This window comes from Suncus etruscus, chromosome 2 (assembly GCF_024139225.1).
Source record: "Suncus etruscus isolate mSunEtr1 chromosome 2, mSunEtr1.pri.cur, whole genome shotgun sequence".
In the NCBI taxonomy this organism is placed as follows: domain Eukaryota; kingdom Metazoa; phylum Chordata; class Mammalia; order Eulipotyphla; family Soricidae; genus Suncus; species Suncus etruscus.
The window spans coordinates 58,025,836-58,042,847 of NC_064849.1; the positions used below are offsets into that span (position 1 = coordinate 58,025,836).

General features: G+C 37.1%; 1 protein-coding gene across 1 annotated transcript in view; it reads right to left on the reverse strand.

The window, feature by feature from the left end:
- Positions 1 to 1,339: 1,339 nt before the first annotated feature.
- G2E3 (G2/M-phase specific E3 ubiquitin protein ligase) overlaps positions 1,340 to 17,012 on the reverse strand; it is a 65,879-nt gene continuing 50,206 nt past the window's right edge. The window contains exons 12-14 of the mRNA XM_049766619.1: positions 9,842 to 10,014; positions 5,080 to 5,270; positions 1,340 to 1,838 (exon numbers count right to left, since the gene is read on the reverse strand). Coding sequence (XP_049622576.1) covers positions 1,582 to 1,838; positions 5,080 to 5,270; positions 9,842 to 10,014 — 621 coding nt within the window. The 3' untranslated portion in view covers positions 1,340 to 1,581. The remainder of the gene's footprint in view (positions 1,839 to 5,079; positions 5,271 to 9,841; positions 10,015 to 17,012) is intronic.

Here is a 17,012-nt window from a genome sequence, read left to right on the forward strand (position 1 = left end):
TATTATCTGCACCATCTTGCTCCTATGACCCTGCACAACATGTAAGTGAAATAAAGATTTAAAATACTACGTTTTAATTGTAGCCAATCCAGCACATTAGCCTCTCAAAGTGCATGTGTGCAGAACGTTAATAATCACTTTAGGGTAAAATTAACTAAATGTATGGCATGAAAATGCAAGAGTGAAAGTCCTGCCTTCCTTTCCAACCTGATTATTGCTTTTCCTTCCACTGTTTTCTCATTCCTCTTGTTATTTCTTATTTTATTTTATTTTTTTTTAAAGTACAAATAAATTGAAAACACCATGTTCTGGTTTTTTTATCTGTACTGATTTAATAAAATTTTTTTAACAAAAACAAGGCAGATAGGAATTAAAATAGCGAGTTTGGAGAGTTAGTACAGTGGATAAGGCACTTACTTGCCTTGCATGTTGGCTGACCTCAGTTGTATCCCTGCCAACCCATATGGTCCTAAGTCTGCCAGCAGTAAATCCTGAGCAAAACCAGCTGTGGGCCAAAGTCAAACAAAATGATTAAAATAGCCAATTTAGAAACAAATTAAACAAAGGGCTTCATTTATTGTATGGCAATTTGGAGATATACATAATTATTAAACACTGATATTTATTCCTTCACTTGCTTTTAATTAACAGAATTAAGACAAATGTACAGCGCTGGAGCAGTAGGGCATTTGCCTTGCATGCAGACGACCCGGGTCAGATCCGGAATGGATCTGGCATCCCATATGGTCCTCTGAGCCTGCCAGGAGTGATTTCTGAGCATGGAACCAGGAGTAACTCCTGAGCACCGCCGGTTGTAACCCCCAAAACTTAAAAAAAAAAAAGAGACATGTAATATTCTTATAATATCAAGTTGTTTGGTTTTTGGGCCTCACCAGCAGTGCTCAGGGGTTACTCCTAGCTCTGCAATCAGAAATCTTTCCTGGTGGGTTTGGGGACCTCATGGGATGCTGAGGATCAAAACTGGATTGGCTGTGCGCAAGGCACACGTCTTAGCCGCTGTGCTATCAATTCCGGAGGGACCTAATACTTCACCTCTTAAATGTTTAAGCCTATTAGAATATCAATGAATTATAGAATATTTGTGCAATACTGCTTTTTATATAATATTCCCATTAGACATACTCTTATTGTCATGTGGGTCAATTTAACATAAATCAGTAATATAAATTTTAACTATCAATTTAGTAGCATCCTAGAAAAAGATACATATAATACACACCCAGATATATTCCCCTTTGATTTATATACAGGACTTTTCAATTTAACGTATAAAATAAAATACTTTGAAGAGTGCATAAAATGTAAATTTTACATTTAAACCTAATTTAATAAAATATTGAGTACAGGAATAATTTTCCTATATACATATACATATATACATATACACATCCTACTATACTTGAATAAAATCTGTACAGTCATCAGTAAAGTATATTAGTTTGTAAAGTTCACATAAAATTTTATTAGGCCAAGAACTGATAAATTTGTTCAAAATTGATGATAGAATTCCAAAACAGTAACTACAAAAGCAGCTCTTGAGGAAACATTTTTTTGTTCATTTTAAGGTTCAATGTAGTAAGAATTTTCCTTTTTTCCCAGTCTTACAGAGTTTCTTATGGCAAAGTCCATGTTTTCTTGAAATTCTTTATATGTATTAGTAATGGGAAGAACTAAACAATTATTACACTTGTTTCCTATAGGGAAATCCATATGTAGACACTCAATAGAGGGAGTTGGTTTAAAGCCAGCAGGTGGAATGGAGTTGCAACCAGTTGCAAAAAGAAGAATGTCCTCCACTGTTGTTGTAGATTTACCATCTGAAAAATTGGTCAAAGAGAAAAAGAAAAATTAAAAACCCAGGCTTTTTATTGCTTTTATCATGAATTTTTCCTCAGATAGAGTGAGAATGTTAAAAGTTAGAAATTTCCTATTTATCTTGGGAAATGCAATCACTAAGTCAAACGATTAATAGGAATAGTGCATTCAATAATGTTTCCTCTGAATCTCAAAGTGGGACTAAAATAAAATCATGTAAATCTATTTTACATGAGATCTAACTCATTGTATACTGAATGCCTCTTAAACAGAAAATTATCTATGGCCTAAAAGTTTTGATGAGTTTTGCCAATTTCATCTTTTTGAGAGATCATACTAAAAATAATTATTTTCTTTTGGTTTTTGGGTCACACAGTATTACTCTGGGGTTGGTTCCTGGCTAATAAGATCATGCATTATTGAGAATTGAGCCCAGCTTCCTGCATGCAAAGCATGCCTTTTAATCTATTGATTCAGCACCTAAAATAATTTCTAAGTCACTTCTAAATTATCATTATTTGATAACTAATTCAAAAGAGCAAAGAAAAAATTAAATGGTGTAATCCAACCATCTACATATAAGTAAATTTTATCAAATAAAATATTAATCTTTTCCATCTTTACAATTTTGTATTGGTAATTCTCGGGGATAAGTTGTTAATTATCAAAGCTATATTACATTAAAGATAATTGGCTAAGAATAATTCAATTTAAGAATAAAAAGAATGAGGATTTTTCTTCAAGCCCATGTTCTCTCTTGAACTATCTCGCTGGCTTTGTCTTTGTTTCCTTGCTTATTTCCATTCCAAAGAAGTCTGTGTTCTCTCTTGAACATGTACATCTCCCTTTCTCTCTACCGACATTTTTCTAAATAAATTCAAATGAACTTTCTTTCTTCACTAAAAGAAACAAAAAGAATAAAAAAGATAAAGTGCAGGCATAACTCAGAAATAAAATGAGACTGGTGCCAGATCACTGCAATAAAGCAAATACTTCAATACAAGTAAGTCATGATTTTAAAAAGTAGAATAAATATTTATAATATTTTTATTTGTAATGTGTATAAAAGTGATACACTATGCTGAAGTATATCAAATGTTAAAACATATTATGTCTGAAACATAAAACAAGCATAATATCTATATACTCGAGCTTTTCTGGCATAAAATTTGTGCCGAAAGACCCAAACTGCTTAAACTCAGGTCATACACTCCAGTCATACCAAATCAAATGCACCTAGTCTCCAGTTGTCTTCTGCCATCTGCTGGAGGGGGCAGTGAGTGCTTCAGCTTAGTCCACAGTCGTGGCTGAGCTGAAGAGGTAGGCAGCTGAAATGAACTGCATGACTGAACTATTTAACCCACAATATTCAATGGCACATTTAATTAAGTGAAAAACCCATTTAAGGCAGTGAAGTCATGTAAATAAATGTTTATAAATCCTGAATCCTTATAATTAGCAGCTTTGGAGTATAAGAATTCAGGATTTTAACCATTTATTTACAAAGTTTTACTGTCTTAAATGTTTTAATCACTTTATTAAAAGGTAAATCCATATGTAGGCACTCAATAGAGGGAATTGAATACTATGGGTTAATATGGTATGTTAATGGGATACAGTATATCAAACAATCATGTAAATGTAATCATGTATTTATTTATTGATTGAGTGATTTCCTCAATTATTGTAATTGTTATGGGTATATATTTTTATTTTTGAAATTTAGCAGTGGCTGCTGCATTTTCTACCTCAGCTAAGTTTTCCCAGTTTTTAGGGTAAAATTAGGGGGTCAACTTATACTCGAGTATATACAGTACTTGCAGGGGTCTCAAACTCAATTTACCTGCAGGACGCAAAGTTGGGGTGATCCTTGAGTGCAAAGTCAGTAGTAAGCCTTGAATATTGGGGGGTGTGACCCAAACAACTAAAACAAAACAAAACAAAAAAAGATTCCTCTAGGGCAGGGCCACAAAATGTTGTATGGAGGGCCGCGAGTTTGAGACCCCTGAAAGAATTGCTGGAAAATGCTGTAATCTTCTTTGAAGATCTTATGGAAAACAACTTATCTGGGAACCAACATATAAGAAGGTAGTGTGTCAATAGTTAGCTTTAAGACTATTTTGTGTAGGCTAGAGCAATAGCACAACAGGTAGGGTGTTTGACTTGCAGAAGGTGGACCAGGGTTCCATCCCACCATCCCATATGATCCCGAGCCTGCCAGGAATAAGTTCTTAGAGCAGAGCCAGGAGTAAACCTTAAGTGTCCCCAGGTGTGACCCATAAAAAGAAAACCAAAACACAAACCAAAACAAAATACTAGTATGTCATGCAACCATCCTATAATGTAAACTTTTTTTTGCTCTTGGGTCACACCCGGCAGTGCTCAGGGGTTACTCATGGCTCCATGCTCAGAAATCACCCCTGGCAGGCACAGGGGACCATATGGGATGCTGGGATTCGAACCACCATCCTTCTGCATGAAAGGCAAATGCCGGGCCCAGAGAGATAACACAACCAAAGGTGGTTGGTTCGAATCCCGGTGTCCCATATGGTCCCCCGTGCCTGCCAGGAGCTATTTCTGAGCAGACAGCCAGGAGTAACCCCTGAGCAACGCCAGGTGTGGCCCAAAAACAAAACAAAAAAAAAAAAAAGAAAGAAAGGCAAATGCCTTACTGCCATGCTATCTCTCCGGCCCCGTATAATGTAAACATTTTTGGAAGATGGGCTTTCACCTAAAATTTTCTGAAGAAAAGCAGACTGTAAATATCCAGAGACAATAGAGATGAGCCCACGATATGAAGCTTACCACAAACATTGGTGAGTGCAGTTAGAGAAATAACTACACCAACAACTATCATGATAATGGTAGTGAGTGAGAGAAATAGAATGCAGGCAGGGGGCCGGGAAGTAATGAGATAGGGGGCATTGGTAGTGAGAAGGTTACACTGGTGAAGTGGGTTGTATTTTTTATAACCCAACTACAAAAATGTTTGTAACCATGTTGCTTAAATAAAGATAGTATAAAGAAAAGGAAAGCAGACTGTAAAATACAATATATAACACCTCTTTCCAATCACTGGAAACAGCAATATAAACTTGTTTATAAGTCTTATAGTTAGCAGATTAAATTTATTAAAAAGATGAAATTGGAAAGATAAATATTCTGAAACACCATATACTTAAAATAAACAAAATGATAATGTAAACAGTTAATATTTAAATAAACACAAAAAAAGCCACATACCTTGAATAGCTTGTAAGTATTTTTTCCAAAACCTCAGTACCTGTACATCAGATAATGTATGTACTGTAAAAAGTTTGCTAAGGGTTTTGGCAGAAAGATTCTCAGGTTTATGACATAAGATGCTATAAAAGGCTTCTGGGTAGGTCTGAATTTTCTCCAAAACTCCAAGTGTTTTCAGACCCTGCTTAAAACTTAAAATAAAAATGAGTCAGCATTATACACCTGTTATATATTCCAATAATAAACGAAGATTTAACTAATTACACTAAAATTTCACTAATTAATGAGAAGATATATAATAATGCAAATAGTTATACTTTCAAATCCATATTACATACATTAATATAATTATGCCTATATATTTTGCTTTATGAAAATTTTGAAACTAATATGGAATTTGATGACTGGAAGACATGCTAGTATGAAGTTTCCTAGACTGCAAAGATATCTTAGTCACATACCAAGAATATAATCAAAAATTAATTTGATAAAATTTTTCTCAAAATGTTCAATAAAAATAATGAGCAAAAAAATATAAATGTACAATCAAAAAAACATTCACGTGAAAATTTCCATTAATAAGCAAAGGAGTAAATATTGTTGCCTGGCAAATCTACTAAGTTTAACCTGTGTTCTAAATCTTCTACCCACCACCCTAAGTATCAGGCTATAATGATTCATCTTTCTAGCTCTTTCAATTGTTTAGGGTGTTCACCTTGATCAAATCTGAATTTCTTTTAAAAATGAATTCAATATGGGGCTGGTGTGATAGCACAGTGGTAGAACGTTTGCCCAGGATGGACCTGGGTTCAATCCCTGGCAACCCATATGGGTCCCCCGAGCCTGCCAGGAAGGATTTCTGAGAGCAGAGCCAGGAGTAATTCCCTAAGCACCGCCGAGTGTGAAACAACAACAAAAAAAAGAAATGCATTCAATCCTATCACATTTCAAGGCAATCTACTTAAAAGTTACATCTACTGTCTCCTTTTTTTCTTCTGTTTTTTTTTTTTTTTTTGGGGGGGGGCACATCCAGTGATGCTCAGGGGTTACTCCTGGCTATGCACTCAGAAATGGCTCCTGGCTTGGGGGACCATATAGGACACTGGGGGATCGAACCCTGGTCCACCCTAGGTTAGCGTGGGCAAGGGTGGGCAAGGGCAAGCGCCCTACCTCTTGCGCCTCTGCTCCGGCCTCATGTCTCCATTTCTTAATTTTCTAAATCACCTTTTATCCACACTTATCTTCATTTCAGAAAATAATGACATAATTCATTATTTTTTCATATAGCATCAGTTTTCTAGTTCTAATAAGTAACAAATTAGTATAGCTAAATCTAAATAACCCATAACTTCTCTCTTCCATTTCTAATTATAAAATCTAATTATGAAACTTCTTTTATGAAATTCTAATTTACTCATTTTTCTACACCTGAAAACCATTGTACCACAAACAACAGATACACTGTTATACTCACCAAGATCTTTTCTGAGCAACATCCACCTGATATACCAAAAGTAAATCTTAATATTATCATCTACTGTGAAGTAGGCTGCATGAAAGTTGACCCCCACAAAATATTTTGATATCATGTACACTAAAACTTCACTTGAAAACAAATTGAGTCAGAGATAGTACAGGTGCTACATACCAATTTGATGCCATCCTCACAAATGGTCCATGAGCACAACCACGAGGAAACCCGGATCACAGAACCAGGAGTAAGACCTGAGCACAGCCTATTGTAGCCTCCCCCCAAAAAAAACCCCACCAAAACAAACTAAAACCAAAAGCAAATAAAAAGCATATAAGCATATGCAAATAAAATAAGGATTGTTCTTAATTGTTCTTATGTTCTACTTTGATTATCTGGAGTAGTCTAAAACCACAGCTAACTTTTCTTTCTTCAGAAGAAAAGGCTATGTAATGGAAATTGGAGTTAGCAACAGAATTCAAATAAGCATTGTCATTCCAATCTATCAGAAAGAATAAAAATTTGAGTGACATCCTGCTTTGGGCTTTTAAAGACCTCCTAAAACAGATTAAATTCCTGTTTGAAGTCCCAGTTTGTGATCATCCTTTTACATTAGCTGCAGGAAACCAATTCAACATGTTGTCTATGAAACGAAGTCCAAATTCCCTAACATGTATCTAGCACCTTCCGTAAGACAACCCCTGTATCCTACTTGCTTGATTTTATTTATTACCTTCTGTTTACCTGTGAAGCAACTTTCAGAGAAACTTAAATTTGTCTTTATATTTTTAGTTACAGAGACAGAGAAATAGAATAGCCAGTAAAGCACTTTGCCCTGACGTAGCCAACATGGTTGGTTCAGTCCTTGCCATCATATACACATGGTCTATGTGGATTAGAACTATTCTAAACCCTAAGTAATTCTGGAGCACAGAGCCAGAAATATGTCCTAAGCACAGCTTCCTGTGATACCACGACCTTTGAAAAAATAAATTAAAATGATTGTACCCACTTTTGGCTTTCCCTTTTTCCCTACAAAGAATACAATGATTTTGGAGGTAGAGTAGTAATATAGTGGGTTAGGACGATAGTCTTGCATGTGGCCAACCTGGGTTTGATCCTGGGCATCCGTTTTGGTCCCCACTGGGTGTGGCTCAAAAACAAAGAAAATACAATAATTTAAAATTGCCATTTTTTTGTGTGTGCTTTGAACTACACTGGACTAAAGTGTATCAGGTTCACTTCCCTAAAGTGCGGTGCTAGAAATCAAACTTGCATCTCCTGCATGAAAATGCCAAGCCTCAGAGCTATCTTTCTCGTCATGAAATTGCTATTTAATCACTTGAAAAATTTGCTGAAATATGCATTTATTTTACTTTTGCATAAATACTTTTGTCCCTAAGCTATTTATTTTGAAACTTTCTGAAAATTATATTTTCTACTGCAATGTAATATTTTCTTACAATGTGATTTTATGAGTTATTTTTCTGTAATGTAACTACCACTTTTTTTTTTTTTTTTGCCCACACCCAGTGACGCTCAGGTGTTAGTCCTGGCTATGCGCTCAGAAATTGCTCCTGGCTTGGGGGACCATATGGGACGCCGGGGAATTGAACCGCAGTCTGTCTTAGGTTAGTTCTTGCAAGGCAGATGCCTTACGGCTAGCGCCACTGCTCTGGCCCTTAACCACCACTGTTGTATTAAAAACATTTTTTTTTTTTTTTTTTTTTTTTGGTTTTTGGGTCGCACCCGGCAGTGCTCAGGGGTTATTCCTGGCTCCAGGCTCAGAAATTGCTCCTGGCAGGCACAGGGGACCATATGGGACGCCGGGATTCGAACCGATGACCTCCTGCATGAAAGGCAAACGCTTTACCTCCATGCTATCTCTCCGGCCCCTTAAAAACATTTTTTAATGATCAGTGAGTGGATCATTCTACTTGAATTTTAGAAATTTTCCTTCATTTTTTTTTTTATAATATTGCCCTGTCCTTATTTTAAATATATTAGTGACATAGCTCTAAGGTATCCATGCTCAGGCACATATAAAACATGGCAGGTCCAAGTTTGACACCCTCACATCTGGTCTCCTGAACATTGCTGTTTGTGGCCAAATCTTTAATTTCCAGCAAAAATTCTGAACCTGGGGCCAAAGAGATAGCTTGAAGGTAGGGCATTTGCCTTGCATGCCAAAGGACGGTGGTTCGAATCCTGGCATCCCATATGACACCCCCCCCCCCAGCCTGCCAGGAGCGATTTCTGAGTGTAGAGCCAGGAGTAACCTGAGTGCTGCCAGGTATGATCCAAAAACCAAAAAAAAAAAAAAAAAGTACTGAACTTGTTTATTCTAAATTTCCTACTGGGAGGTGGGTAGGATGTGTCTGTGGATTAGGCCACACTTAGTGATGAACAGAGGTTATTCCCGGCAAGGGACCATAAAAAATGCTGAGGACTGAAACTTAGCTTAACACATTTCAATTGAAGCATGTGTTCAGCCTGCTGAGCTAGATTTGTCTGGCCTTTGTCTAGATTTTATATATTTTTGTTTCCAATCTTTGTTCTGAGGAAATTCTTACATTCCTATTATGTTTGTTTCCCTTCAACTTCCAGTGAGTTTCAGTGAATAAAAGGAGATGGAATATTGGGCTCATATAAAATATTTTCAGTTTTTAATTAGAAAAATAAATAAAAACTAAAATGACATCTTTGATCAAAGTGTTACACATTTACATAATATTGTATAAAGCTGCTGAAACAATGATCTTTTGAAGAGATTACTTTTTTTTTTTGGTTTTTGGGCCACACCCAGCGGTGCTCAGGGGTTACTCCTGGCTGTCTGCTCAGAAATAGCTCCTGGCAGGCACAGGGGACCATATGGGACATCGGGATTTGAACCAACCACCTTAGGTCCTGGATCGGCTGCTCGCAAGGCAAACACTGCTGTGCTATCTCTCTGGGCCCCTGAAGAGATTACTTTTACTAAACTTATTTTAAAATACTATTTAAAGGCCTGGAGTGATACTATTTAAAGGCCTACAAAGGGTAGGGCATTTTCTTGCATGTGGCTCACCCAAGTTTAGGTCCCTGGCATCCCACATGATTCCCCAAACCAGTCAGGAATAATTTCTGATTATGGAGACAGGAGTAAGCCCACACAGCCACACAGAGTGGGCTCTCAACAAAAATAAGTAATAATAAATAAAATAGCATTTAAATTATAATCAAATATGGCTCACATTTATAAAACAATTAAATTTAAACAACCTGAGTGACTCTTCCATGTAAATTACTTACCTTTCAAAAGGTGCTTGTACTCTCTTAATTACATGGTAAACAAGTATGTCTTTTGCCAACATGTATTTATCATTCAGTGATGTTATAAGTCTTAGACAGCCAATAAGCTCTAAATAGTTATTGTAATCATCCATAACTGAGATTAAGTCTGTCATGTTTGTTGCAGTGTTTATCTAAAATAAAAAAATATACTCAGTATGCCCATTTATTTCTGAACAAAATTTAAGTTTCAAATAACCTATCACTATATATTTCTCTATTCACTGGGGTGAATAAAACTATACAAAAAGCTAGGTTTTAAAAATAAGTTTCTTTTTAATATAGGGTATTTATATAAAGTAAAATAATCAATATAAGTTTACACAGCACTAGACAGGTAAGAAATTACTAGAAGGATCTGCTGAGGATTAAAAGTACTCATGGTTTTTAGGGAACTGTATAAAAGGAATATTGGATGTATAGCATACATTCTTGAATTTAGCAGCTAAATTCTTGAAAGCAGTTAAAGATGGAGAAAGATGAAAACAGGAGAAAATGAATGGAAAATGTCCTTGCTTTTTATTTTATTTATTTTGTAAAAAAGTCAACTCCCAGAAAGTTAAGTTTTTCTTTTTAAAAATCTCTGCTGAATTATAAGCTCAATTCTCCTGTTCAAAATACTATCTTATGTTCAATACCATATTGCTTAAGTACTCTAGACAAGGAAATTATGTATATCCTAAAATGCTCCATGCACAATCTAACCTTGAAAGCTTCATTTAGCAAAGTTCATCCCTACCATTGATGAAGTGCCAAGAAATTGGAAAACCTTTCTCCTCCGATGTGTCAATCCACTTTATTCTCCTTCCTTCCTTCCTTCCTTCCTTCCTTCCTTCCTTCCTTCCTTCCTTCCTTCCTTCCTTCCTTCCTTCCTTCCTTCATTTTTATAATGTTTTACATATTTTTCCTTAATTCAATTTTTCTAAGCTCTCTGACCACCCCATATGGGGTCTCTTATGACGCAATAAGGGTCAGGACTCCAACTACAGCCTATAAATAGATTGTTAATGTCTGTCTATAAGTGGGCTTGAGTTTGTATGCAGTGGACTCCTCTATGTTTGCCTAATCTATATTGTAAACAACCATGCCCATATTAAATATTATCCCCTCCCCCATTCAGAATTCCTTCTATCCTTTCACCCCCTCAATCCTGATCCATTATATCTCCCTATTTAACGCTCTTTACATTCAGTTCTTAACTCCTTAGGAACTGAAACCACAGGACACCCTTTCTTGCTGGGTCTGCCTCAGCAAGAAGCTGTAACCACCACTCCTGCTGACTCATTGTATGTGGCCCTTCTTCACCCCCCACCCCCAATGTGGACTGTTGCATGCTACTGGACTCAGATCCAGAGGGAGCCCAAGCTCAAGGACACTACCTGATCCCATACTGCTGAAAACCATTTCTCAGATTAAGACTACAGTGTGGGAAGAAAATGTGCCCTGGATCTCACCACCTCTAAGACTATCTCAAAAAACTTAATGGGAATATCTATATTTTCTTTGTATGTTTAATTCCTTAATAGTTATATATCTTATTGTGTTTATTTCCAAATGTAAAGATAACTATTCCATACCTTTTTTATTTTAATTTTAATTTTTGCTTGTTTTGGTTCTGCTTAGTACAAAATTCTAATAGAAAAGCCTTACTTAGGATGAAAGCTCAGGTCAAAACTAGGGCACAAAATGTATAACTTGTCAGTTTTACCCCTAAATGTACTAACAATATAATATGGCATCGTCCCTTTTTGCACAGGCACACTAAAATGGGGAAATCTTAAATATAGAAACAAGTTCTTATCTAGTAGGGTTAAGAATCCATAAATTTATAATACAAGGTTGCCTTCCACTGAGTCATGGGTACTTAGACCTCATGTGATTGAACATTGGCCATCCAACCCCAAAACCTAGATCCCAACTTCAGATATGGCACAGTTCCCTGAAGCAGCACCAAGAAGTAAACTACCCCCAGGGGAGTTTCTAATACAGTTCTGGTACAAACTTGTCCAGGGTAGGTTCATATGATATCCTGTCAATGAAAAAACAGCAACAACTTGATCTAACGGCACATTGCCCTACTTCATTATCTAATGGTGAGATGAAATCAGAAGACACTCTGTCCTCTGATCTGTGCAGAAACCAAGATCGCTAAATACAAAAGACTAACAACTGTGACTAAGCAGAACATCTGAATCTATACAGACTCTATCCTAGACTTAGTCCTAGGATCTGTGTAAAAACCAAGATCTCTAATTAAAGAGGATTGGCTTTGACAACCACAACTGAGCAGACATTTCCTTGGGGTTTGACATGAACATGTCCAAAGCCTGTAGTTGGTCTCATGACAGTATGCTTCAATGGTGAGACACCCTGCATTTCTTAGGATTACCTTTCTAATTTCCCCTATGAAATGAACTGTATGAAATGTATGAAATGAACTGTATCTATGAAAACAAAACAAACAAAAACTTGTCACACCAGCTCCCCCCTTTAAAATTTTTTCTTTATTTTTTTAATTTATTTTAATTTTTCTTCTTTTAAATTTATATTTATAGCATCTAGACAGGGGCTCCACCCACTTTTTTCTTCTTCTTTTTAACAGAACCATAGAACATAAATCTGTTCTGCCTCATTTTTCTAAGTCTTCCTACAAATTGATGGGGAAAAAAGTGGATGGTACCAGGGACAAAGCAGTCTCATGAGCATTTAGTGGAAATAAAAAGTGATTGGACCTAAATACCCAACCCAAAGTCAACAATAGAATCAAGAGACCCAAGCTACAACAAGGTATACACAAAAGGGACTTGTTACACTAGCAGTTCAGGGGGCTAAGAGTGGAGGTATGGGATGCAGGCTGGTAAAAGTGGCTGAGGGAGGTCAACACTGGTGGTGGGAATTGCCCTAATTTACTGTCTCTGCTATGTACGTTAAACATAACTGAAAAAGACATGTAATTCACATTAGTCTCAATAAAAATTATTTTACAAAAACAATTTTAATAACTTATCAGATATAAAATATGCTGTCTCCCAAATCCACACTCAGTTTTACCAGGTTTATTAGGTACGTTCTTGAGTCACATGTGACTCAAATTGTTCAATGGTATTTCAGTAAAAATGTGTAACACTTCCTTGCACTCTAAACTTTAGTACCACAGATGAAGATAATATCCTAAATAGTAAAATAAAAATATAATAAACCAACCCAATTCCCTATATGATGTAATTATATGTAATTAATATTACATATATTACATATTAATTATATGTAATTAAAACTAGGAACTATTTTTGTAAAGACTAGAGTGCACTTTATGTTCTGTGAGCTTACAACACCTATGACAAATACTCCATTTATCCATTGTAGTGTGCAGTCAAATATGAGCCTTTTATGTGTCAATAAAATTTTATTTAAAAAGAGGTATTAGGGGCTGGAGCAGTGGCACAAGTGGTAGGGTGTTTTCCTTGCACACCACTGATCTAGGACGGACTGCAATTTGATCACCTGGCGTCCCATATGGTCCCCCAAGCCAGGAGCAATTTCTGAATGCAGAGCCACGAGTAACCCCTGAGCATCACCCAAAACAAAACAAAACAGAACAAAAAAATTAAAAAGAGGCAATATGGGCCAGAGTGATGATAGTACAGTGGATAAGAAACTTGTCTTGCATGAGGCATGTAAAATAAAAATACACAAGGAGTGAGGTCACCCCAAACGCTGTGTTTCTAACCCCTTAGACGGACAGGTTTGAAGGACCAGGATAGTGGCAGAGAAATAATACACCAAGCAGTCAGAAAAAAAGATTCATCGAGATCAGTCTGCTTTTCACTTCATGGCCTCTCTGTCTATGCTGCGTCTGCCTGAGCCAAAATACAGAACTGTCGTTCTTTATTCAAACCAATTCCCCATAACCAGAGGGGAAAGGTCAAGTACCCCAGGTGGGCTTTTATACCATTTTCATCCTTTCCTGAATGCTTAGTATTATTTCCCTACTGCTACCCTGTATCATCAGACCCAGCTGCATGGGGTTTAGAAATATGGTGCCTGGGGCAGTCTCATTACTCATGAATTTTTATTTTACAACTGGTGGCTTGAACAGTGATACAGGACCCAGAGACCCAAGAAGACCACAACAATGGTGAGTGACTTGATCCTTTGGTGGATAATCACTGTGGTAGCCTTCTGGAACTGGACCGAATATGCTGTGCCTCTCACTGGAACATTGGTGCACATGACCCCTATTCTGAATGGCTTCAAGTTGCTCTGGTCTATCTGTGTTTCTCACTCTGGACTTTACATGCCAGGTTCCCTAGAGATTCTTTTGCACATATGCCACAACAGAGGAAGGGTACCTTCAAGTCTCGATCTAAAGGCCTTCTCGGGGCTGATAATTTATTGTTTATTACTGGCACTAAACCAGAGAAGCCCCTCCATCTCCCAAGTATGAAGTGGCTACCATCTCTGCAGACTCAGTATGAAAACGACTCAGAGATACCCCCAGGGCCACAAGCGCTGAGTCAAGCAGTTAATTCAGTGCTGGCAATCCAAGTCCGGGGCACTGTCAAATGGTTCAATGTCTAGAATGGTTATGGATTTATCAACAGAAATAACACCAAAGATGTCTTTGTTCACTGGACAGCAATAAAGAGAAACAATCTCAGGAAGCTTCTGTGTAGTACTGGAGATGCAGAGACTTTAGAGTTTGTAGTCTTGAAAGGAAAGAGGGGTCCAAAAGCTTCTAATGTATCTGGACCTGGCAGAATGCCAGTGAAAGGTAGCAGATATGCTCCCAATCGACAAAGGTTCTGTCAATTCATATCCCTGGCCTCACTCAGCTGCTCCACCACCTATAGTGGCAGAGGCCTGCTCAGGTAGGTTAGAAGCAGGCAGATAAGAAGAGGTGAAGACTCTGGGCAGGCGATGTTTACCATCTTTCCTCTACCAAAGGCACTTTTTGCTAAGAAAGACCTACTCCCCCCAACCTGAAGCAGCTTATCGAGGTTACTGATAGGGCAGAAGCCAGAGAGTAAGCTCCATTTGAGGGAGACCAAAAACAGGGAGATGAGCAGATCCATCCCCCCAACTCAGATTCTGGCTCAGAAACCAAAGGCCTTTCCATCCCAGATGACGTCAGCAGCCTAACACAGAAGAAGAAGATGGAGATGAAGAATACAAACCCAGCGGATGCTCTACTGAAGAGAAGCTATTTTTTTAGAAGCTCCTGCACCTGGGTTATCTCCCAAAAATTAACTTTGTTTTAAATTAATCTCTCTCTCTCTCTTTTTTTTTTGGGGGGTCACACCCGGCGGCGCTCAGGGGTTATTCCTGGCTCTACACTCAGAAATCACTCCTGGCAGGCTGGGGGGACCATATGGGATGCGGGGATTCAAACCACCATCTTCTGCATGCAAGGCAAATGCCTTACCTCCATGCTATCTCTCTGGCCCCTTAGGTTAACCTTTGACCTTATTTGCATCAGTCACTGTATTGCTAGTTAAACTTTGTTTTATTGGTATGGATCTTATAGTTTTGCTTTATGCCCCACTGCAAACAGAAAATTTTGTATCTAACTTTAGTGGCTTAATATTAGTTTGCACAATTACAGGGAAATGCATAATGTTGTTAGAATTTTTAAAAGTTCTCAGCTTTCCTAGTGAATGTTTCCCAATTGCTATGATATTTTACTGTATATATTATGTAGCAATGTATTCTCAAATTTGTCTGCAAAAATGTTCTAATGTCTTTGTCTTCAGAAGTAGATGAAAAATGAACTTGGATACTACAGACTCTTATTATAGTACTCATTATAAGAATGTTTACCAAACTTATTTTCAAACTACATATATATTTGCAAAAATGTTCTTGTTTTTTTATTTGTTTTCTTTTGGGCCATACCTGGCAGTGTGCAGGAGTTACTCCTGGCTCTGCACTCAGAAATCATTTGCTGGCAGGCACGGGGGACCATGTGTGTGTGATGCTGGGGATTGAACCCAGATCTGTCCCAGGTCATCTGCAGGCAAAGCAAATGGCCTACGGCTGTGCTATCATATAAGCCCTGCAAAAATGTTCTTGTGATTTTGTTTAGAGAAGTTTATGGAAAGGAAATTGAATGTTCTAGACTTGTAACACAGTGCTTGCTGTAAGAATGTTTAAGAATTTTCAAATTAAATATATCTTCAGAAAGGCTCTAATGTTTATGTTCAGAGAAATCTATGAAAAAATTTTGTGATATGTATAAGATATGGAAAAGGTTGATTGTTTTTAGAATTACTCATACAATTTAAACTTTGATACTTTAAGTTCTGATCTGGAGTTCCTGCCTCTGGCAGAGAAAAGTGGAGCACAACTTTTGTTAATTTTTTTTCTTTTCTTTTTTTTAAAAAACAGAAAGGGTGGAAATGTCAAGTGACACTAGCAGAAAACCCTAAACAAAGATGTTTCCCAACTTCTCAGCAATCTCTTCCTTTGATATGTAAAAGCCCACTTTCCTATCTTACTCAACCTTCCCTCTCCTAGTATTGGGAGTTGGTTTGAATATAGAAAGCAGTTCTGGCTTTTGGCTCTGGCAGAGAGAGCACTAAGCAGAAAGGCCACAAATGCCATTTTGATCCTTTCCTGACTGCTTGGTATTATTTCTCCACTGCTACCCTGCTTCATCAGACCCCGCTGCATGGGGTTTACATATACAGTGCCTGGGGTGGTCTCACCACTTGTGGATTTTTATTTTATAGTGACAGACAAGGTTCAATCCTTAGTATCCCACATGGGCCCTAAGTACCACCAGGTGTAATTCCTGATCGCAGATCCAGAAGAGTAACTCCTAATCATTGCTGGGTGTGCCCCCTAACTGAACAAAAAATAAAACAAAACAAAACAAAAAAGAATCCTTTATAAATTAAAAAGAGAGAGAGATAGTAAGCTAGATTGAATGTATAGACTTCTACCTACTAAAACATAAGTTTTTTTTTATAAAGACAAATATCTGCCTTTTTAAAAGCTTTTATCTTCAGGGATGTTATTCAAGTTTAGCTTACATTTTAATTTAGCATGCTCCTGAAATATTACTTCTCCTTTCTATAACTTATCACTATAACACATTTTGCCTTGTAACAGTAAATTGTAATCACATTAA